Raw genomic sequence first — 23615 nt, forward strand, 5'->3', positions numbered from 1 at the left:
ACATGGCAGGGCGTGGTTTCTCTACATCCCAAGAACAGAAGCCGGCGTGCCCAGATGGAGATGCCTACCACCTCCAGAGCCCACAGAGCCATTGCTCAGCCACGGAGGCCTTTCCTTCCTCGTCCGAACGAAGCAGCTCTTCTCCCTCCATCAGTGAATCCAACTGGAGTCTAGTTCTTCAAATACCTAAACTAGCCTTGTAAACTACAGAAGCCAGAACGTTTGTGCATCTTGAAAGAGACTGAATTTACTTTTTCCCACCCCCAGAGTCATGAACAGGAATGGGCAGATTCCAGGAGTCTGCTCTCTGGAGCTGGAAAAGGGGGTCCCTTCAAAAGTAACAGGTTCCCACACATGAGTGACCTTCCAGCAAAGACCATAGGGGACAGGGTAGAAAGAGGGACCAAGGAGGGGAACATTAAGTTCCTCTCTGGCTCCTGGCTCCATAGAGACCTTGTCACTGCCTGAAAACATAGACCGAACTCCTGGGCACCTGCGCTTGTCCTGAACAGCATTCCGGGGCCCACTCCTGGTCCCTGAAAAAGGGGTGATTTCTCTATGCGGCTGAGTTCCTCTCAGAGGTCAGCTGTTTTTCTAGGCTTCCTCACACACATGAAGATGTAGTTCACTCTTCAGCTAGCTCCACAGAAACACAGGTGTTGCTGATCAGCTTCATCCACACCAAGGGTCCCCCACGTGGCAACCTGGCCAGGATGGAGTAATGGACAAGAGAATCGAGGCTTAGGCCCCAGATGAGTAACCCACTAGCATTGGCTGCACTCACAACACGATTTCTAGTTTTTAAAAGCACCACCATGGAACAGAAGGACCTGAGCCCCGACTCTAGATGGCTCCTTGGATAGTTCCCATACACACACACCACAAAGGTTTCCAGGGTCGGGCAGGCGCTTACTTGGACAAGACATTGTTTGGCTCTAGCACCAGATTCTCAACCAAAGCCCAAGCTCTGAACATGCATCTCCCTCCCTCTACAGTCTTTCTTCATTCGCCATCACTTCCACTCCTGGGAGAGGAGCCATCATAAAGCCAGGTGAGGAGAGAGGGTGTCTGGCCAAGGCCTGGCAGACTTCAGGTGGCCAGGGACACTCTTGCCACCAGAACAGCCCGCCTAACGCATGCTCCCCCACAGCAGAGCCCTGGTGCGGGCCATGCAGGGATGCCTCCTAGAGATGCTGCTGCTGGTTCTGTATTTTGAAAGTCCTCCTAAGAGCCAGCTAGAGAGAGGCCCTTGATGCTCGGCCACGAGGCAGAGTTTCCAGAGACGCCAACTTCACATAGTTCCCTTCCCCCAGATATGGAAAAAGACCCAAAATATACATTTTTTTCCTACGATTCTTGGAAATGATCCCTTCGAATAGAAGGATCCTCTTTGCTCCTAACAATCAATGGCTTTTCATCAACAGAGGTGCCTGAGAGGCTGACCAGACCTCTTAGAGTCTTTTCCCCACTCCCCGCACAGAGAAAAGGCAGGCTTCGGTGTTTGGGGCTATGGGCCCATGGCCCTCCACTGAGCCCACCCACAGCAGCATGCCCACCGAGGAGGCTCCGTGGTAGGGGCGGGCGCCTACCTGTATAGCCAGCTAGGGCAGCAGCAGGAATGACAGGCTTGTCCTTGTTGAGGTCAGCGCGGTCACGCACATAGTCCTTGAAGGTGCCCTTGGGATTGTGGTTGGGCAGGGCGGCCGGATAGTCCTCGGAGTCGAAGCTGTCATAGGAGGGAACGCGCTGCAGGCTGTTGAAAGATGACTGGCTGCTCCAGGACTGGGTGAGGCGGTCACAACTATCGTAGCTCTCTATGCTCTCAAAAGAGTCCTGGCCCCCGAGTTTACCTGGAGGTGGAGGAGGAGGAGGTGGGAAGAAGGCAGGGGAGGAGGGATTGGGAAGAGACAACCGTAAAAACCCTCGGAGTGAGGACAGATCGCTCATCAGACCCGCAGGAGGCACGGAAGAAGGGAGAGGCCATGGGGACGAGAGCTGTGGGTTGGCTCTGGGGGAGAAGGGGCTGGGCTGGCTGCAGTGTGAGAGCTGTCTTGTTCTCCAGGTCCCAGGATGGAGATTCCTAGCCACGGGCTACTCCTGCCTGTCTGAGGGAGACAGCAGTGCTTAGGACCTCAAGAGCCCTAGAGCCAGAAATCTAAAACCTGAGACCCACACATGTTCTGGTGGGTTTCTGGCCGATGCCTTAGGCTGAATGAGTAAGTGAAGAAACCGAAGCAGCGGAACTCAACTCCCTAGTCCAACTCAGGCCAATGAGATAGTTTCCAAAGGCCCGATTTGGCACAATATTTTGGTCATAAGAAAAAAATTCCATTCGGCTAAGAGCAGATTGACCTTCCGTGACCTTGGAGCTGAAGAGCTATTTTTTAAGCATTTTTCCCCAAAATACTATTTTAAAATGAAATACAAGCATGGCCTCTATGTCTTTTCAAATAGAGAAAGAAGTAACGGGATGCTTTTTTTCCAGGGGATTAAAAAGAAAAATATGCAATCAAGCTTCTAAACAGAAACCCATGCTGCCGATTCTCTCCAAGTACAACTTCTTACTTGAAAGTTGTCCTTCATTGGGGAAGCAATTGTGGGCAATAAAAAAACAAAGGAGTTGATGAAAGAGTTATTAAGGTCCACAGCAATGTCAGAAATCCTTTACTCTCCCAGTTGCTTAAAGCATTCTTTGCTGACCGCAAGATCATGCAAGTTCATTAATTTCCCAAACCAGGTTGTAAACAGCTGCTATCGTTGCATAATCGCTCTGAGAGAAATTTCCATTGGCAAAAATGCCATTGAACAGGGAGGCAAGTGAACAAAAATTGGAGGAAAAAATGCATCTAAGAGCTTGAAAAGGCTCGCAGGAGTATTTTCTAGGTTCTTCCAGATACCTTGCAGGCAACCTAAATTCAATCCTGGGTCACTAAATGGTCACCTCGACTCAGCACAAGTCACCAGGCAAAGGATGTGACCAATCTGTGTGTAGAAATACCTACAAGTCAACTCTCAACTGCTCGGAGCTGGCTGATCTGCTTACAAGTTTAAATTCCAGGATAAGTTTGGCCAATACAAACCCATACCAGTGTGTTTTTGGTACATTCTCCCTTTCCTTAATAGTTGAGATTGGCTTAAAAAAAAGTGAAATTCAAATATTTAATGTTGGTGTCCAAACCAAAATTAATAAGGAAAAACTAAGTTGGGGATTTTAATTTTTTTTTTTAAATCCCAGAATAAGGGTATTCAGTGAAATGTGTCATTTTTAAATAATCCGATTTTATAGATTTCCTGAGCCTCTTATCCTCTCCGATACTGCTTCTAACACAAGGGGAGTCATTTAGCTACTTCTTCCTGACCCTTCTTCCAACCATCCATCCAAAGAAGGGCAGGTCCAGAAGGCAAACGGAAGAGCTTCATAGGGTTACGGGCCCTGCCTACCCAGTCCACTGTCACATCCACAACTCTTTATAAGTGAAGGACGTGCCCCTTCCAGAAATCCACATTAAAAGACTCCAGAAAACAGCCCACAGCCAGAGTGCAATACCCCCTTTCTAACAGAACTGGATATTTGATGGCCTCTCCTAAAAAGCTATCCATTTGAATGGTCTATCCACGTCTCTGCGAGATAAACACACCAAAAGCCAACAAAAGAGAATGTTTTCATAGAGAATACCCCCCCCCCCCAAGTCACCGACACTTAGGGCATATGTACACGTAAGTCTCCCTGGAATGATGCTTTCTCTATCAGCCATGTGTTTTGGGGGAAGGCACGGAGGCCAGGATTTCCACAAGCAGACAGCTGTGTTTCCCAGAAGTCCCAGCGAGCAGGACACTAACCTGGACGAAGCCACTCTCTGGCATCCTCCCAAACATGAGCTGGAGGCAACTCCGTGGGGAGCTGCGGTTTGCAGCAGTGAGCTGCTTTCATTTCAGCTCCGTTTCACAATCCTGGAGCGAGGAACCTTTGTTTACGGGCATTTTCTCTCCAAAAATGGGCTGAATCCAACTCGATGAGACACTCGCTTGTGCTACTGGGATGAGGCAAGGAAGCACATGCCCTCAAGGATGTCCACTGGCTAACTTTCCTGGGTCTCAGTGAGGTCCTTCCAAAGCGACCTGACTCCACCAAGCAGACCTCAAAGCGCTCGCAGCAGATGGGGTGGCCCCCCCAGCAGCCCCTGAACAGACTGGCACAACCACGGCTCTCAGAGTCTAAGGAGGTGGGCCAGAGAAGCACTTGGTATGCAATAAGGCAGCATGTGAATAGTTGCATTCATAACAACAGCTCAGAGTGATGCTTCCAGCCTAGACCAATCACACCGCTGTCAGATTCAGTCAGCCCTCAGAACACGTCCTGCTTTGCAGCACTGCTAACATGCAGAGAGCAGCCGCGGGCAGGACAGTCTGGCCCCCGAGTCTGTGTGGTCTGAAGCTTGGTGTGAGGGAAGGAGGATGAGGCCAGAGAGAAATACCTCACGCACTTTCTACGGGTCACTCTCTGGTCCCCTGCTATTAGTTTGGGGTTGGAGGGGTGGCGGGGACAGAAACCAAGAACCAAGAGAAGGAGAAGCAGAGATAATTACACAAATGCGAAGCCAGATGCAACGGAGAAACATGTGACAGCAGCTCTGCCCAGAGTTACAACATGGCTGAGCCCCAAAACCCACAGGCTCGGCCTCAACACACAGACGTACAGAAAGCCCCATAGGAGAGGGAGCTGTGTGAATGCTCTGACCTGCCCCCCACCCCGGGCGGTGGGAGGGGGAGGGAAGGATCCACAGACACATTTGTATATGTATTTAAATAGACATGCACCCAAAAATAAAGCGTCAGAAAGGGGAAGGCAAACTTGATCCCACCCATCCCCTTCTGTTTGAAACCCAGACAGCCCGGTGCCCGAAGCAGAGAGATGACAGGTTCTGATCTCGCTGGGGACTTTCCCTGAGCAGGCCCGCCCGCTGGCTGCCCGGAGGCCTGCCAGGAGGAAGTGTACGCCCGAACCCTAGAGGAAGATGGCAAGGTATGTGGCCCAGGATGCCGAGGGGGGCTCTTCAAAGCAAAGATGCTTTTGCCCCTCTCCGAGTGCTTCAGAGTCTCCTGAGCAGAAGCCACCAGGAGGCCAGCCAGCCAAGGCCTCTGAGCCCTCGCGTGGGCTTTCTGCTGTTCCTCCTCCTGCTTGCAATTCCCTCTCATTATCTATGGGAACAGGCGCCCTTTAAGACTGTTTAGAAATCAGCTAAGTTCTTCCTGGAGGAACAAATCCCTCCTTCTGGTGGACTGCAATTGTCTCAGCAACAAAACCATCTGCACACTTTGCGAGGGTGGCTGCTCCCCAGGGGTTCATGTCCTGATCTTAAAATCCGAGTTTGTTTCACTTTTGTTACTTTGAAAAGTCAACCAGCTCAGCCCTAGCTGGTTTTGCTCAGTGGTTAGAGCGTCAGCCTGTGGACTGAAGGGTCCCAGGTTCGATTCCAGTCAAGGGCATGTACCTTAGTTGCGGGCACATACCCAGGAAGAAGTGTGCAGAGGGCAGCTGATCAATGTTTCTCTCTCATCGATGTTTCTAACTATCCCTCTCCCTTCCTCTCTGTAAAAAAAAAAAAAAATCAATAAAATATATATTTTTTTAAAAAGTCAACCAGCTCAATTCTGGAACATTTACTTCACTGTCCGTGAATACTGCATCAATGTCATAAGTCATGTCAACAAGGACACCGTCTTAGGGAAGCCTCTAGCCACTTCTTTCCTGGATCCTCCGGCTAAATACACGCTGTCACCACACTGCTGATGACTGGTTCCAAAACAACTACTGGTTAACCATCCTGTATCTTCCCAAACTCACAGACACCTCAGGAGCCCAGGCTGAACAGCAGTTGTCATTCAGATTCCAGGCAGTCTGACCCAGAATGCTCTGGGGCATCAGGGCAATGAGCAACTAAGCTATCAGGAGGGTCACCTGCACCATTTTTGTTGGATTGTGTCCTCCGTGAGCAAAAATCCTCTTTAAAAAAATAATTATCAAGAATGACTTCAACAGCAACCACATCCAACTAGTTATTCCTTGGTAAAATGTCTTACGCAAATACAGAATGTGATTGGTCATCCTGCCGGATTTCAATCTAGAGTCAACCCACGGTCATTGTCCCATGCTGATGGGCGTGGCTAAAGTCCCATGGTGGAAAGTTCTTAAGATCCACACAGTCTCAGATAGAAAGGCTGAATGAACCTCAGGAATACTCAGGGCCCATAGCGAGGGGGAAACAGCAGATCTGAAAAACTCCCAGCATTAGGGAACTCTTGGAAAACCAAAAGCTTCTGGAGAAGAAATCTAACCTACCACGACTGGTCCTCCCCATGCACATGTTGTCTGGTGTGACGACCTCTTGCTTGATGGCAAAGTAGTCCGTCTGCAAGGTGTCTGTCTGCAGAGGGTCCCGCAGGATGACCGAGGGGTAGTCATTCTCATACTTGAGGGAGAGGAGCTCCTCGGAGCTGATGGGATGGAGCGTCTGGTAGGACTCTGTGATGAAGCTGGGCTCTGAGAACTCCGAGGGAGGGACACACTGAGCATGCTCGATACCGTAGCCTGGAAACAGACCGAGGGTGGCATTAAAGAGGGGAAGAGCTAGGTACCTAAAGCAAGCAGTTCTTCACCATGGACACCCGCCCCACAATGTGTAACAGGCCGACTACCGTGGAGAGTAAGAGGAAAATATTTTCAATGAGAAGGGGGCCTTGGGGCTAGTTAACCTTGCTCCACTTCTTAATTGCTAGGGCCCTGGGCGAGACACCTCCCCTTCCTGGCTTCATCTCTTCATCTCCAAAACAGGGATGATGGCCATCTTGCTTGGAGCGTGGTGATAAAAATCAAACAAGAATATATATGCAAAACGCCTACCGACATCTCTGGCTCAGGGTAAGCTCTTACGCCATAGAACTTATGTTGTTCTTATAAGAAAAATCATCATAAAGAGAAAACAAAACAAAAAGGAAGCTGCTGAAGAGCCCCTTTGGAAGCAAATCCAGAAGAGCCCTGTACCAGCTCTCCCTCTGGCCCCCTCTGCGGTATGATTAGGTGTCCTGTGCAAGAAGGGACACGGTTTTATTTTCTGTGGGAGATGCAAAGCCAGATCTGGAACGAATCTGAAGCTGCATGGCCCTCTCTGTAAGGGAGGATTTCAGAAGAAACGCTGTCAGATCCATGCGTCAAAGGGAGAGAACCAGGGCCATGACCAGATCCCTAACCCCATCTCCCTCCGATGGCCCCCCAGTGCGCAGGCTCCTATAGGAATGGCCGCAGCCCTCTGTGCCACTTTCAGGCTGATGGTATCAGAGGGAGGTCCTTGCAGGTCAGAATAACATGCAAACAGACCTTGTGCTTTGAGGGGGGTGGGGTGGGGGGGACGTGGAGGGGATAAAATGAATACCAAATAGTCTGTGTTTAAGAAAATATTGCTTGCCATAGAATTACCATGAGGGAGCTTGAGCTCGGTTGGGACAGGGCTCCTTCCCCAAGGAACAAGAGGAGGGGAGAAGAGTGGCGGGTGAACTTACTAATGAAGTAGTCCGAGGTATAGCGGGATTCTGGGTAAGTGGGGTTGACTCCGTTCACTGGATAGGGCTTCACATCCTCTGCAACACACAGGGGAGGGGACAGGACAGAGAGGTCAACAAGCGAGTGCTGCTTGGCCCGACAGGGCCTCGGACGCAAGGAGCACAATGATCTCAGCCCCTCTTCGAAGAAACCTGAGTGTTCCTTAGCCCAGCAGGGCTGTGAGTCCGCCCTGACTGGGGCTTTGTCTAAGGATGAGATCACAAAGGTATGGCTAAGGTGACTCTGTCAGTGACTATAAGATGGGACTTCTTATCTTGGACAGAGCACCAGTGGGTGATCCCTACAAGCTGGGGAAGCATTCCGCCCTCATTCTGATACCTGTGTGGACCACATTTGCATCAAAGGCTACAGGGCAGCTTGGGCAGGTACCAAAATCAGCCCCCACCACTCAAACTGATCAGCTCCAAAGCTTTTCAGAAATATATTACAATCTTTAGCCTGGGCGGCATGGCTCAGTGGTTGAGCATCAACCTATGGACTAGGAAGTCATGGTTAGATTCTGGTCAGGGCACATGCCCAGGTTGAGGGCTTGATCCCCGCCATGGGGATGTGGAGGAGGCAGCCCATCAACGATCCTCTCTCATCATTGATGTTTCTATGTCATTCTCATTCTCCCTTCCTTTCTGAAGTCAATATATATATATATATATATATATTTTTTTTTAAATCTTCAGAAAGGTATATCTTATAGCCTCCATTTCTTCTAACAGAGGTCTTTTTAAATATATATATATATATATATATATATATATATATATTATATTGATTTTTTTTTTTTTTTACAGAGAGGGAGAGGGATAGAGAGTTAGAAACATGGCTGAGAGAGAAACATCGATCAGCTGACTCCTGCGCACCCCCCACTGGGGATGTTCCCCCAACCAAGGTACATGCCCTTGACCGGAATCGAACCTGGGACCTTTCAGTCCATAGGCCAACACTCTATCCACTGAGCCAAACCGGTTTTGGCGGGAGGTCTGCTTTTTGTTTTGTACTTTTTCCATTGTCCTCAGATTTCAAGTTCAGGCCCAGCTAAGGAGCAGGACAGCAGGAAGGTCACTGCTGGGTGAAACAGTGTGTTAGCAGAAGAGCCACCTAACCAAACTGTTGCTGGGAGCCAACTTCCCCGGGGAGGAGACAGGAATGCAGATGGAGGTAACTGAGCCCAGAAAGGCCCTCTGCTGAACTAAGGGGAGCTTGCAGGCCCCCCAGTCGCCCTGGACTCAACCCTCCTGGCCTCTGCCCATGGTGTGGACTAGATCTGGTTCTATGTCCTGTCAGAGTCAGACACAGACAGGGGTGCTTTGGATTTTTCCCTCGGCTATCTGATAGCTATGTTGGGAGCAGAGGCTGCTGGGAAAACAAGTTGATGCCTGCACAGAAAAACAGTTCCCAGTTGAGATAAAGTGATTACGCTTTGCTTAAGCAAGCTTATCAGATTGAAACATCCCCCATACCTCTGGCCTTCCACCCCACCCCACCCCAAGCAGCTATGTTCTTTCTGTGCTGTGGTGCTCTGTGCTGTGTTTCATCACAGAGCCTCCGTAGAAACCTCTCCCTCAGCTCTTCATGGGCCTGAAGTCAGAGGGTTCTCACTACCTCTCTCATAGAAAAAGGGTGGGAGGACACAGCTTGCCATCAAACATACTTCCCTTGTTATTATAATATTTTGCAAGAAGCTATCTCAAATCTCTCTTGGGGACCAGAAGCTCCCCCGTGAGCCCATATTATTATACAAAGGACACAGGGCAGGAAATTAAATTGAGAAGGCTTGGTTTAAGGAAGTGAGTGATGAAGAAACCACCTAAGCTGTCCTCACTTCACAGATGGGGACACTCACAGTGCCTGCCCTCCCTAGGCTCAGGGCTGTGGTGGGAATCCAAAGGGAAAACGTAGTTTAAAGCATTTTGATTGTGGTGTGTGTTTTTTTTTTCCTCTCTCTCTTTTTTTTTTTTTTTCTAGAAGAGAAGATTTAATAATTGATTAAAATGGGCAAAAATATTTAAATCAGAAATGCTTTAGAATGAGAATCACGAAGTCAATACTTCTCAGTGAATAGGGAAGGTAACAGACTCCCTCAATGGAAAAAGGAAGAGAAAGGTCAGATTTTTTTTTTTTAAAGACCACCATTAAAGAAAATGCTTCAGTCAACATTGATTTTTGTTTTAGGCGAGGATATTGCAACTACCACTTAAAGATGGTGGCACATTCTTTAGTAGGTCCTTAAGGCAACATACTAAACACACACACACACACACACTACAAGGAGGTGCTATAGAGGTATTGATTTTAACAGTGATCAGAGGTAGATTGACACTCCAGAACCCCTGGCCACACCATGGTGAGAAGTAGAGGAAACGGAAGTATTAACAGAAGATATTTGGGTGACACGATCTGATAGGACCCACTAGTGAGGAGCCAATGGTCGTCACATCAGACCTGTGATGAGCCTGGCCTGTCTCTCCCTCTAAACACAGACAGCTCACCTCAACAGGTGTGAGTGGGGGTGTGTGCAGCCACAGGAGGAACCTGTCTGTGCTTTGGGAAGGCTGTGCGGCTAACCCCCAACTCCTCCTACCCCCCCCTCCCCCAGCCCCATCCCCAGCCCCATCCCCGGCCACCCGGGGCAAGAGCCACCTCGCTTTGCCTGTGTGTATTTATTTTTTCAGCAGAACCTGAAGAGAAGGAGAAAAGGGATAACACTCCTGTGCCCAGAGGACTCTAATTTGGGCCCCTGTGGAGCACGGCAGAGTGGAAAATATCCTTAAACAAAGGAAGGTATTATACGGAGTAAAAGTGCTAGCCCTGAGCTCTGCTCCCTACCCCCAGCGTCCGCGCCAAGGGCTGGAGCTGGTGACCACAGGGAAAGGGTGGGCCTGGGTCACAGAGGGCGACCGGCTTCTAGGCTTACAGTCAGCTGGAGGGCACCGCTGACTGCTGGTAACTGCCATTTATTTTAAGAAGAAATTCAGAAAAATAAGCGCAAAAACACCCAAGTTTGCCGCCTGCTGCTGTTTCTATCCTCAGCCAGGACTGTGGTACATGAGTCACTTGGTCCAAAAAGGTTGGAAGAGACTAGCAGGGGAGGCCATGTCATTACAAGGTTGCAACACAGTGTCCCGGCGTGACCCCGGTTCCTGCTCCAGATGCAAAGGTAGGCTGGCTCCTGCCCTTCCAACCCGGCCAGCGGGCAGGAGCCTGTGGCATGAACAAGCTGGGAGACGCTAAGCTTCCTGGTGGGCAAGGCCGGGCACCAGGCGGCCGCGGATAAAGGGAGTGTGCACGGAGATTACTAGGAACAAAATATCCCTCAGAGCTGGCTGTGAGCTCTGCTCCTTGCAACAGTCCTGAGTCTGAGATAAGGATTGGGCTCACCATTTTGCAAGAAGTGTCATGAGTGCAATCTCACCAAAGCTTAAAATTGGAACCTCCAAGACAGAGAAGAAAAAGAGACTCACATGGGCTGAGCACCTGTCCTGGCCTGCCTTAGGCCCTCTAGGCTGTGATGGGCACCCACAGGGGATGGCATGGATGTCCCGCTACCTGGCACATGGATAGATTCACCTGCCTACTATCCACACACATGTACCTTTCTGCAGGATTTCCAGATGCTCCCACAAGATGTCCCCAACGAAGTCCGGGGCCAGCTCCAGAAAGCAGTCTTTGCCCAGCGCACAGAGCGCGGCTCCGTTCATGCAGAACTTCTGGAAGTCCACGCCCTTCAGGCTGAACTCGTTCACGGCCCACATCACCCAGTCCCGCACATGGGTCTCTGTCCACTGCCGGGGGTCTGCGGGGAGAGAGCACAGGGGGACCCAGCACGTCAGGCCCCGAGATCCAGCCTGGGCCTCGGAAAGGATGCCGAGGAACCGAGCTTGGCTGAGGATGTCCTCTGATCGAAAGATCTGGGAAGCACAAGCCTGCAAATGCATGTCATGGAGCACCTTCCTCCTCCCCACCTCCCACCTCCCCACATCCTCAGCTCCAGCTCGCCGGCTAGGAGATCACAATCACCCGCCAAAGAGGAACACACGAGTGTCTTCTACCCTCCATGCAGACAAGTTTTCCAAACTTGCTTCCGTCTCGAGGCCTGATTCTCGGTAGGCTTTTTGCAAAGCCCAGGACGAGGATCAGATGAGTTTTTTAAGAGCAATAACAACGAAATCACGTTTGCTCTGCTCCTTCCTCCTATAGGGTAAGAGGACTGTTATTCTTAATTATTTTTATCTTAGCTAATTATGGTTGGTACTAACCATAGCAATTTGTTACAGTCAGTCACTGGAATGGTACTTATAGGGTGCCTGTATTAACCTACACCCCGTGCAAAGTGCGTCCATATGACAGTCCTAGCACTGCCCGGCAAAAGAGCACACACTCTGCATACCCGTCCAACGTGGCCCGAGCTTTCACGTGACCACACCCTCACGTGGCCACACCAGCCAGGACACCTGAAGAACTCCGATGGTGGCAGGCTGCAGGGCCCACATACCTGCTCTCAAGGTCACCCCTTCCACGGAGCAGGCAACTTGGTGAGAGGCTGGCGGGGACTCACTTTCTCCCGCCTGTGACCCTGAGAGGATGCTGGGCGTTACTGTGGGCAGAGGCTGCGGTGGAGCAGCACCCCTGGGAGAGGTGCAGACCCATTCCCTGGCTCTCCCGGGGCCTGGTTCCCACTGGGCTGGAGGCCTGTCCGGGCGGCTCTCAAGGCAGCCTCGCTCTTACTCAATAGCCCAGTGTTCTTCCTGCTTGCAGCTATTCAGGAAATGTTGCTGCGTGAAGGCTTAAGTGTTCCCCGGTCAGTTCTCCTTTCTGACAACCCGAGTCCCCTCGAATTCCTGAATAAACCCTTTCAGAGGAGAACACCCAAGGATAAACACGCTGCACCGCAGCACACGGACAAGAACAGAGCAATCAGTACATTCCAAGAAACGGAGCTCAGGAGCTCACCCAGGGAATGGCTCTGAAACCATGATTTTTTTCCAAAGTGTCTGTATGGGGCATCACTGGAGAAGCTTCAAAACCACTGGCGTTTCCAGCAATTGTGATTTAATTGGTCTGGGAGACGGCCTGGGCTGAAGATCTTACATTTAATGTGCAAACAAGTTTGGGAACAAGTTTGACCAAGGTGGCAGCGAGGGGCCGGGAGATGGGAAGGTCAGCACGTGTGGGCAATTGTTCCAGCAGATTCTGCCACGCCCTGCAGCCACATCTGCTACCTTACACTCAGGTGGGAAGACGAACCTCCCCTAAAAGCCTGCTCCCAACCTCTTTCCCAAGGACAGAACGTACCTTTGGGGATCCCCAGTCTTTGCTGCTCTTTGGAGAAACCGCTGAAAGTGGCTTTCAGTGCCTGAGACATCATCTCCTTGCTGCTTGGGGTTAGTAGTGGGACATCTGCACATTCCATATCTGTAAGAAAAAAAAAATTCAGCACATGAAGAATTCACACGAAATAGGTGAAGGCTCATTCTGCAGTACTGTACAAATAGCACACCATTATATTGTACATCTAGATTAATATAGTGATGTTTGTCCATTATATCTCCATTTTAAAGAAATAAAACTAAATGGGTGATTAACCACCCATAAAATAGAATAGGGCATGAATGGTCTGGAGAAGGCAAGCTGAAAAATCACTGACCTCACAGGGCCTCACAGGGCCAGGTAAAATGGGGAATGGGAGGCCCTTCTCAAAGTTTGCTAGGCCTCTTAAAAAAAAACCTGACTCTTATCTACACTGTCCTACACCCCTGATTAACAAATGTGTTTATTCTTTCCATATAGCTCTACTAATTCCGCCACCATTCCTATTTATCCTTCATCATTCACAGGGAGGATGAATGTTCCCACATCCTTCCAGTTACCTATGAAAAGGAAATAATACTCATCCATTCAACAAATAATTATGTAGCATTTGCTATATGCAAGGATTTTCAGAGAAATCAATAAACAGACAGAAGTAAGCCCCCAACTCCTGGAGCTGAAGATCCGATTCTGGCAGGAGATACGGTCATTAAAAAACGATTTACACAATTAAATGTCCGAAACGTGACTAAGGGCTTCAGAGATGTAGAAGATAAAACAGGAATTCCTGTTGGTCTGGAGCAGGGGTCTTCAAACTACGGCCCGCGGGCCACATGCAGCCCCCAGGGGAGTCTGATCCTGCCCGCCAGGTTTTTTGGGCAGTGAGCGCAGCCAAGGTGTTACAGTAGGGATTAGTAGTTCATATAGTCCGGCCCTCCAGCTCTCTGAGGGACCGTGATCTGGCCCCCACTTTAAAAAGTTTGAGGACCCCTGGTCTGGAGAAATCAGAGAAGGCATCCCTTAGGCAAAGAGAAAAACTTTTGACTTGAGATCTAAAGGACATATAGAAACTTAAAGGAGAAAAATATTCTAGACCTATGGTCAGCAAACTGCGGCTCACGAGCCACATGCGGCTCTTTGGCCCCTTGAGTGTGGCTCTTCCACAAACTACCATGGCCTGGGCAAGTCTATTTTGAAGAAGTAGCATTAGAAGGAGTTTAAGTTTAAAAAAATGGGCTCTCCAAAGAAATGTCAATCATTGTCCTGTTGATATTTGGCTCATGAGTTTGCCAACCACTGTTCTAGATGAATGGGTTCTCAAAGTGTGGTCCCCCAGACCAGCTGTATCTGCATCCGCTGGAATGTGTTGGAAATGCCAATTCCCAGCCATTCTCCAGCCTTTCTCGAGGAGGTGGGCCTGGCAGTCTGCATTTCTAACACAGAGTTCAAGTGATCCTAATGACCGTTAGAGGATGGTGATCCTAGATAAAGGGACTGCCTCAATGCAGGTCATGGTGAGGGGGAGGAGAGAAAACTTGGCCTGTTTTAGTCTCAAAAAGATCAGAAGCTGCAGCAGAGTGGCAGGGGCCAGCTGTTTGGGATGAGGTTAGAAAGGTAAGCCAGGAGTGTGTGAAGGACGTTATAGTTTTATCCCAAGTAGACTACAAAGTCATTGAGAGTTTTATGCATGACCACATTAAGAAGATCTGTATTTTATTTGTCAAGGAACCGCCATCCTGCTTTCCTCAAAGTGGCCACATGATTTCAATCTCCCAGCAAGAGCGCACAGGAGTTCTGAAGCTTGCCAACACTTACTACATTCTGGGTGTGTTTTTAGGGGGGGGGGGGGGAGGGGGGGGCAGGGAATAGTAGCCACCCTATTACACTGTAGTCTTTATTTGTATTTCCCTAATGATGAATGATGAATGATGCTGATTTATATTTTCCTAATGAGTAATGATGTTCCCTGCTGATTTGTATTTCCCTCATGGTTAATGGATGATTATTAATATTTAATCATCACCCCAGGTGCTCACTGTCCATTTTTGTATCTTCTTTGGAGAAATGTATTTCCAAACATTTTGTTCATTTCTACCTAGTGCTGTTTGAGGTTGTTTTGTTGCTGATGTGCACTGTTAGGAGCTTTCTATCGACCCAAGAGTTGAACACCTGTACTGGTGTGCCTTAGACCCTCTAGGCTGTGACGTGACACCCACAGGGGATGGCAATGGATGTCCCACCACCTGCATATGTGTACTCTTGTGTTCACTGCAGCATTACTCACATGATATAAAATATGGAGGCAACCTAAGTGTTCACCAACAGGCAAATAGATAAGCAACATATAGTATATGCACACAATGCAATACTATTCATACAATACTGTACTGCTTCCTTCCTTAAAAAGGAAGGAAATTCTGACATACACAGCATGGATGGATCCTTCACATTATGTTAAGTGAAAGAAACCAGTCACAAAAGACTAAGGAGATGAAGTACTTGGAGGAGTCAAATCCATAGAGACAGAAGGTAGACGGATGGGTGCCAGGGCCTGGAGGGAGGAAGAGAACGGAGTTGCTGTGGACTGGGGACAGTTTCCATTTTACAAGATGCCAAGAGCTCCCGGGATGGATGGTGGTGGTGGGTGCACAACACTCGGCATACCTGTCCACTTAAAAACGATGAAGATGGCAAAATTTGGTTATGTTTACTTCACCACATTTAGAAAATGGAAAATCTAAAGAAGACAACTTCGCTGCTCTGTGCAGGAGGTAACTATAAATGGATGTGGGTAGACTTGTTAAAAAGTTATTAGCTGTGGTGAGAGATGATGGTGGCTTTGACTGGGAAGGCAGCACAGCAGATAGGGTGAGCAAACAAGTTTGAAGTGCATGTAGGAGGTGACAACTGTAAAACTGATGTATGCAGGTAGGAAGGAAGAACGAGGTATCGAAGTCTGCAGACTCACAAACGTGAGGCCCTTTGCTGGACCCACGGACATCTTTATCTCTTCAATGTTCAATCCCTCTTTTTTTTAAAAATATATTTTATTGATTTTTTTACAGAGAGGAAAAGAGAGGGATAGAGAGTGAGAAACATCGATGATAGAGAAACATCGATTAGCTGCCTCTTGCACAGTCCCTACAGGGTATGTGCCCACAACCGAGGTGTATGCCCTTGACCGGAATTGAACCTGACCTTTCAGTCCACAGGCCGACGCTCTAGCCACTGAGCCAAACCGGTTAGGGCTCAATCCTTCTTGTACTTGCAGACCATGTCCACAGCCAGAACACACAATGTCTGAATCAACCTCAGGCACAATTTCCCCCAAAAAAAGTTAATAAGCAAAGAAATGAAAGGAGAATTCCTCCTGGCCATCCTGTGACCTTCAGTGACACACTTCCTCAGCCTCTGTCTCCAGGGCATCCTAGGAAACTGGTTTACTGAAGGGCTGCGTTCTGGGCATGGCCACAGTAGAGGTTCCTCACCAGCCATCTCTAAACCCTGGAGAGCCAAACACTCCCATGGACATACGCAATGTGTTCTTGGCTGAATGGAATGGAAACATACGAGGGAAACGATTACAATGAGTGACCTTTGGGGGAAAGAAAAGGAGGCGATATGTTGCTTTTGAACATGGAAGTGACTGGAACTATTGTACATTACAAGGAGAAGGGCCGCCAGCACCTTCCCTCTGTCTGCTCCGGGCTTTGAGCTTTGAGCGAGGCTGTCAGGACACAGCTCAGAGTCCATCCGCCCCGGAGGCTCAGGAGGCTTCACTCGACTGCTCCCAGGCCCTCCAGGGAGCGGGAATCTGAAGATCTGGGGAGTGGAGAGTTTGGGTTGCCCTGGGAAGTGCCCCAAAAAAATGTAGTGGAAAAATCAACATGCCTGCAGGAAGGTTGACAAAATGATGGAAAATCCCAGATTGTTGGGGATGGTGGGGGGAAGAGAGGGGGAGGGGAAACAGTGTTGATTATGCAACTTCAAACAATGGTGTCATCATCAAATGAGTCACCAAGACACACATCAGGGCTCCCCTTCACACGCCCAAGAACAGCTAAGTGGCAGGTCCAGGAATGTCTCTGTTTAGAGGGGAAGTCGGTTTTGCTTTAGAAAAAGAGACTATTTAACTGGAGAGCATTTCATCTGAGAGAAGGGTCCAGGGCAGCCTCCCTGACTCCTAGCACGGGGGCAAGACATGCAAGTCCATCAAGGAACGTCCAGCGAACACCGTGTCTTCTGAACGTGAATCAACTTTTCTTCCCTTCACCCCCATCCAACACAAATCCATAAACTTCGACTTGCGCTGTGTGTTTGTTCCCTCCTTTAGATTTATGACGCGATGACAAGGACTTCACTGATGGCGGAAATTGGCCAGGACAACGCATGTGGAAAATCCAGGCCAGGCCAAACGGCCAAGCCAGGCTTCAGCTGAAAACTGGGCCTGAAGGATGAGGCTGGCCAAAGAGGCCCAGGCACCTCCTCACAAGGCAGCGTGGGCAGCCTGATGCCAGGGCCAGGGGAAGGCCAAGTACAGCAGAAAGCCTGAGAAAGCGGTTTCCTGGAGCCTGCTCCCTGTAACACCGCCTACGCCGGCAGTAGGCTCTGGCCGGGACTGCTGGGCTGACAACTCTCCGTGTAGGTTTCTGCTTCCTGTCGGGGAGCCGGCCTCCCCAGTTCCCCCTTGTTCTCTGTGAGGGAAGCAGCTGGCATGACTCCTGCCTGTCCACCTCAATGCCATCTGTGAAGCCTGGCCCACATGTGGGCGGCCACAGCTGCACGGTGCCCACGGCTCTACCCCAAGGCGAGGCTCAAAGCACTGGATCTACTGGAAAAGTGCTCCCAGCCCAGTGATGGGAGCCGCCCCTGCACACCTGGGACACCTGCCTTTGGACTTGACCTCAGGAGAGGGCATATCATGGCCCTGGGACCCAAAGGACTCATATAGGAGAGTCAGAGCTTTATACACCATTTCTATAAAAGGAGGAATTTTGGTTTAAAAAAAATGGTTTAAAAAAAATTGAACATCCTCTATAAAGGATTGTTCTTTTTTTTTTTTTTCAGTAGCAGCAACACTGCTTTTAAGTGATAGTGAATAATCACATTCAACAGTGGATACTGGTGTAAATATTAAACTCTCCTCATGCAAAATGTGAACGCAAAAATCCCCTCTAAGTTGCTAGTTTCTGACCTTGGCAGTTCCATCAGTTACAGTGAATAACAGCAATGAAGTCATCACGCCACAGGTGCAGGATCTGACCAGGGGGAGCCCAAGCTGGCATCTCTATGACTGTCACCACACTGGCTCTCAGGTCCGACCATAATCCTTCTGCATTAGGTACTAAATATTTCTAACTGAAGGAGCAGCTCCGGGAACTCAATCAGCGCCTCCCCAGAAATCAGCTAATTGCATTTTACAGACAAAAACTAAAACTGCCTTTGTGCTCATCACTGTCATTGTTGCATCTTCCGTTCAAATAGCACATCTGTCTCAAAATGTGTCAACATGCTGAACGCCCAATGTGGGGAAAGACTACATCAATACAGGGGAGATTCCCACCAGCAAGGGCACTAGAAACTGGGAACATAGATACATGACAAGAACATTAGACTTCAGCCCTAGCTGGTTTGGCTCAATGGATAGAGCATCGGCCTGCGGACTGAAAGGTCCCATGTTCGATTCCAGCCAAGGGCACATGCCCAGGTTGTGGGCTCGATCACCAGTAGGGTGCAGTTGGGTGCGTGCAGAAGGTAGCCGATCAATGATTCTCTCTCATCATTGATGTATCTATCTCTCTATCCCTCTCCCTTCCTCTCTGAAATCAATAAAGAAATGTTTTTTTAAAAAAAAAAAATTAGACTTCTTACTAACATGACTCTTCAGGACCCTACCTCGGAGTTAGTGTTTACAAGAATCAACCTAAGTTTCTGAGAGGAGCTGTACCGGAGCGAGGGCATAACTACAGGCCCAGCCGCCTTAACGGGGCTGCAGTGAGGAGGCGGAAACGAGCAGGTAGCGTTCCTCTAACCCGTGGGCGTGTAACGAGCCTGTGGCCTTTTCAATGCAGGGAAACATCTGCTTCTTTTTCACGGTGGCCTCAACCCGAACAAAAGCGTGTACGCCAGTGGATGTTTTAACTCACACGGAGAACAAGGTTTCAATTCACTCGTGTGTATACCGCCAAGCCCAGGGCTGCTCCATGTCAGGGGCGGTCCATGTGACTTATCCACCCTGAGCCGCTCCCAGAGCAACAGGGTTGCACAGAATCTGAGGCTGCAGTAGGGTTTGTCCTGGGAGAGGTTCAAGACATCTGGCCTTCTTGACCTGAGATAGTCCTCCTCTCGCCATCCTCAAGTTGAGTGACAGGAAGGGCTGGAGCATCTGGGATGAGGGTGAGGAAGACAGCCAAGGACCAGTGTGCATTTCAGTCTTAGGCAACCGCTGGGCTGGCCAAACCCTCTCGATTGCCATGACAATGCTAGTGGTGCCTGCTGGGTATTATCCAAGCAAGGACGGCATGAAAGGAAAGCCACGCGTGAATAATAGTCCTTCCCGCTGAAAACTGCTTTGAGTCCACCAAGACCCTTCCCGTATGCTATTTCACAATATCCTCACCCCCTGAAACTTTCGAAGGGTCTGGGAAGGTACTCATCACAAGATCCAATTTCACAGACGACGGAGCCGAGATCCCAAGAGTTCAAGAACTTGGCCTCAAGTCCCAGGGCTGGGAGGGTCCAGGCAGGGCTGGAACCCAACCGTTCAAGTCTGAAGTCCAAGGTCCTTATACTCTCCCATTGCTGCTACAAATAGGTATCAACCCAAGATCCAAACACACTGAAATGTTTTAGGCCGAGAGAGAAAAACACACAAACCAGGACCTTCAGTTCTTATCTGAAAATTAAATACAGTTGAGGACATAATAAAGAACTTAAAACCGCTCCTGGATTGAAGAAAGGCAGAATTTCAGGTGGCTGGTCCCCTAATGATGTAAATAAAAGCCATACAGCCTGTTCCCATCTTGGGACTGAGTAGTGAGTCTTTCTTCCCTACAAAGAGACACAGGTGACACACACACCTGGCTCCTTCCCTGTCCGAGGTCACCCCAAGTCACATACTATAAAGTGAGTTAGTTACATAGAATCTCACCGAAATGTGTTTCTTAAAGAGAAAGGAAACCAAGAAGAAAGCTTGTTCATGGGGGGGGGTGGGGGGGTACAGGGGGGTAAAAGAGTACCTGGCACAAATGGAAAGGCAAGATTCTGATGACAACAAAGAAGCACCCGCTGGGACGGGCACTGGGCGTGACTTGGTTTGCTGGTCTAAAGCCACGGGTTCTTATCTGGGTGAGCCACTCCATGCAGTGCTAAAGATGAGGTCTGTGGACCTGCAGTGTCTACATCCCGCACAGGGTGTCACATTTTTCATTATGGCAATTTTCAAGCACATACCAAAGTAGAGAGAAGAACACAACGAATCTCTACGCCAAATCGATCAACCCTACCAGTTATTATTTCATCTACACACACACACACACACACACACACACACACACACACTCTGAAGGCCTGGGAAGCCAACCTCAGACAACATGTCATTTCACCCACAAACATTTCACTGTGGTGGGAGTATCTCTGAGATAGAGGAGGGGCATCCTAAGAAAGCTTAGGGGAGGCAGATACACTCATGGAAAAAAGAAAAGAAGGCTTTGGATTCCTCTTCATGGTGCTCACATCTAGCTCTACATCGCATGCGCAGGCCCACATGGCAAGCGACCCTACCGCCTTCTGGAAAGTGGAGAAGTCGGATCCGAGGGAGACGATTTCAAGCGAGGGTGTGCGCTCCCTTTGACACCCACATCCTACAAGCAGGAGACCCCAGGATCATCCTCCCCCACAGTCCCCAGGAACCTTGGCTCTCACCAGGAGAGTGCAAAAAGGCTGGGCTTCTGGCAAGTGCCAAACAGCCTAGAAACATGGTCAGCAAACTGCGGCTCGCGAGCGAGCCAACACGTGGCTCTTTGGCCCCTTGAGTGTGGCTCTTCCACAAAATACCACGGCCTGGCGAGTCTATGTTGAAGAAGTAGCTTTAGAAGAAGTTTAGGTTTTAAAAAATTGGCTCTCCAAAGAAATGTCAATGGCTGTGCTGTTGCTATTTGGCTCTGTGGACTCATGAGTTTGCCGACCACTGGCCTAGAACAAGTCCTGTGTAAGAGAGAGGGTGCTTTTACTCATTCAGATCAATAGAAATAGAATGGGCTGTGGCCAGTGACTGCTAACTGATGCCAGCGCGGAATGCCCTGGGCAGCTGGCCCTGGCCTGTAAGAGGATTTACCAGTGAAAACACTACCATCTCAGAAGCATGTGGAGGAAATCACAACAGTCTCTCTTGCCGATTGAACAGGATGGAACTAGGAATGAAGGGACCAGAAAGGGGTCCTCTTTATCCTACACCCCGATTCCAATCCTGTTGCAGGCCCTAGGAACGTGGCGGGCAGTGTTTGTCATGGAGGGAGCTGGCATAATCCAAAGGATCCTGGCTGAGGTCAATGCAAAGGAGGGAGGGCGGTCCCTCCTCAGCCCCTCAGCTCTGTTTCATAAACTTAATGATGTGACAGAGCAATGAGGGACAAGCAGGACTCTTGGCTTCTGCAAGACCTAAGCAAAAAATGGCTCAGTGCCCTTGATGGGCTAACCAAACAGTCCATCAGGACCCCAAATAATGGGACACCATGAGCCCCCAAAGAGACTCTGATCAGTCAGGGAAACATGCAACTGGGCTTCTTCCCCTTCCTTCCTTCCTTCCTTCCTTCCTTCCTTCCTTCCTTCCTTCCTTCCCTTTCCTTCCTTCCTCCCTCCCACCTGCCCCCCTCTTTCTTTCTCCTCACCCCAAGGATATTTTTCCATTGATTTTTAGAGAGCGGGGAAGGAAGGGGGAGAGACAGAGAGAAACATCGATGTGAGAGAGACACATTGATTGGTTGCTTCCTGGTTGTCAAGCCTGCAATCCAGGTACATGCCCATGAGCATAATCGAACCCAGGACCCTTCAGTCTGCAGACCGTTGGTTGCTCTATCCACTGAGCCGATCTGGGTAGGGCTGCCCTTCTCTTAATGCCCACCCCCCTGGACATCACCAGCCAATAGGAAACGGAGCCAAAGAAAGAGAAAGAAGCTGCTCAGAAAACCCCAAGTTCACCCCCCAGGGAACTGACTGACCAAAAACGCAAGACCGTCTCCCATCACACCGTCTGGGTTCTGCTACCTACACCCTGCCCCCTGGGGAGAGCAGGCTGCTGGGGTAAAACGTGCCAACTCGGAGACAAATGCCCCTACTCAGAGGGCAGCTGCCCCAGAACCAAGGACATAGCCCTCCGGAAGGCAAAGCATGCTCCTAGCTGCCTCAGCCCTGCCTCCAGGCCTGGGAAAGACGCCTGCAGACAGGCTGGGCGCGCTCAACATCTGTAGGAAGTGACTTCAGTTCTCTCCCTTCTCCCCTTCACCCTCCCCCCATAGCCCCCTCCCATGTCCCAGCCCCCAAAAGGCATTTTAACACATTATTCCCACCGAAGTCCTGAGGATCTGGTGACTCACCAGGCTCACACATGGTTCCAATGAGCCCTTGACCATTACATGGTCGGGGAGCAGGAAAAACAAATGAAAGCGGCTGTAATTCGGCAGCGCCGGGGTTTCGGACCTGCCAGACAAAAGGGATTGCAGGCATGTTCCCAAATTCGTTCAGGCACCTGACACGCAAAAGCTATTTTTAATCGCTGGATTTATTTCTTTCCTACCCCCTTCGCCGTCCTCCACCTCGGCAAATGTTTCAAAGTCAGAGTGCAGCCCAAATCAATCCCAGGTGCTTGGGGAGGACCCGGCGAGGCTCTTCCGTTCCAGGATCGGAGCCAGAAATCACAACTGGCCCCTGGGTCCTGCAGCTCCGTGTTCCGGTTCTTTCCCTTAGAACGGTTCAACCCTCCCACCCTCACTGCCGAGCGAATGGCCCGAAAGAGGAAACATTTGAATGAATGAGTGATCCCCTGCCAGAAGGACTCCTCACTAGGTGATTTCCCTAGCGGCCTGGCTGGGAAGGTGCAGGAGATGGGTCTCAGAGATCAGGGAGACGGGGCAGGCTGCCCTCTAGGATTCTGTACCTGCCCCGAGGTGAGGGTTCGAGTCAGTGCGTGTGAAAATGCCAAAGCACATAGTAGGTGATCAATACATTGCTGGTGACAAACTGAATGGAAACACATCTTGTAAAACATGAAGATTTTAAAAAAGAAAACTAAACACCCATAAGACTTTATTTCACAATGCTTAGAGGGAGCCAAAAGAAGGAATCTGGCCATTTCCTGAGGCACAACTAAGCAACTGAGAAAATGAAAGAAAAAATAATAAAAGAAAAGAAAAGAAAAGAAAAGAAAAGAAAAGAAAAGAAAAGAAAATAGTAGATTCTGATACCTAAGTGGAAACTGACATCCCCTGAAACTGGGTCTTGGTTTTACAGAACAAACTGATTTCTTATCTATTCTGCATCCTCCAATCTGCTAAAGGGCAAGTCGTCCTGTGGCAATAATGACCTACCATATGTGTCCTGCCTTGAAAACACCTCACAGCTACAGGATCCCATGGGCCTGAGGTCCTTTGGGTTTTAAAACTTACTAAGCATGCCATCGCGGACTCAATATGACACAAAG

At 49.5% G+C, this 23615-nt stretch overlaps 1 protein-coding gene across 2 annotated transcripts in view; it reads right to left on the reverse strand.

The window, feature by feature from the left end:
- Positions 1-23615, reverse strand: part of ETS1 (ETS proto-oncogene 1, transcription factor) — a 67921-nt gene that overhangs the window by 20304 nt on the left and 24002 nt on the right. Inside the window, exons 2-6 of one of the 2 annotated variants that reach the window (XM_084867725.1) lie at positions 12905-13024; positions 11205-11405; positions 7558-7635; positions 6341-6589; positions 1590-1850 (exon numbers count right to left, since the gene is read on the reverse strand). In XM_084867725.1, the coding sequence (XP_084723851.1) occupies positions 1590-1850; positions 6341-6589; positions 7558-7635; positions 11205-11405; positions 12905-13024 (909 nt within the window). The remainder of the gene's footprint in view (positions 1-1589; positions 1851-6340; positions 6590-7557; positions 7636-11204; positions 11406-12904; positions 13025-23615) is intronic. The other variant, XM_084867726.1, reaches the window with a different exon arrangement.

Source organism: Pipistrellus hanaki, assembly GCF_964339955.1.
Source record: "Pipistrellus hanaki genome assembly, chromosome: 19".
In the NCBI taxonomy this organism is placed as follows: domain Eukaryota; kingdom Metazoa; phylum Chordata; class Mammalia; order Chiroptera; family Vespertilionidae; genus Pipistrellus; species Pipistrellus hanaki.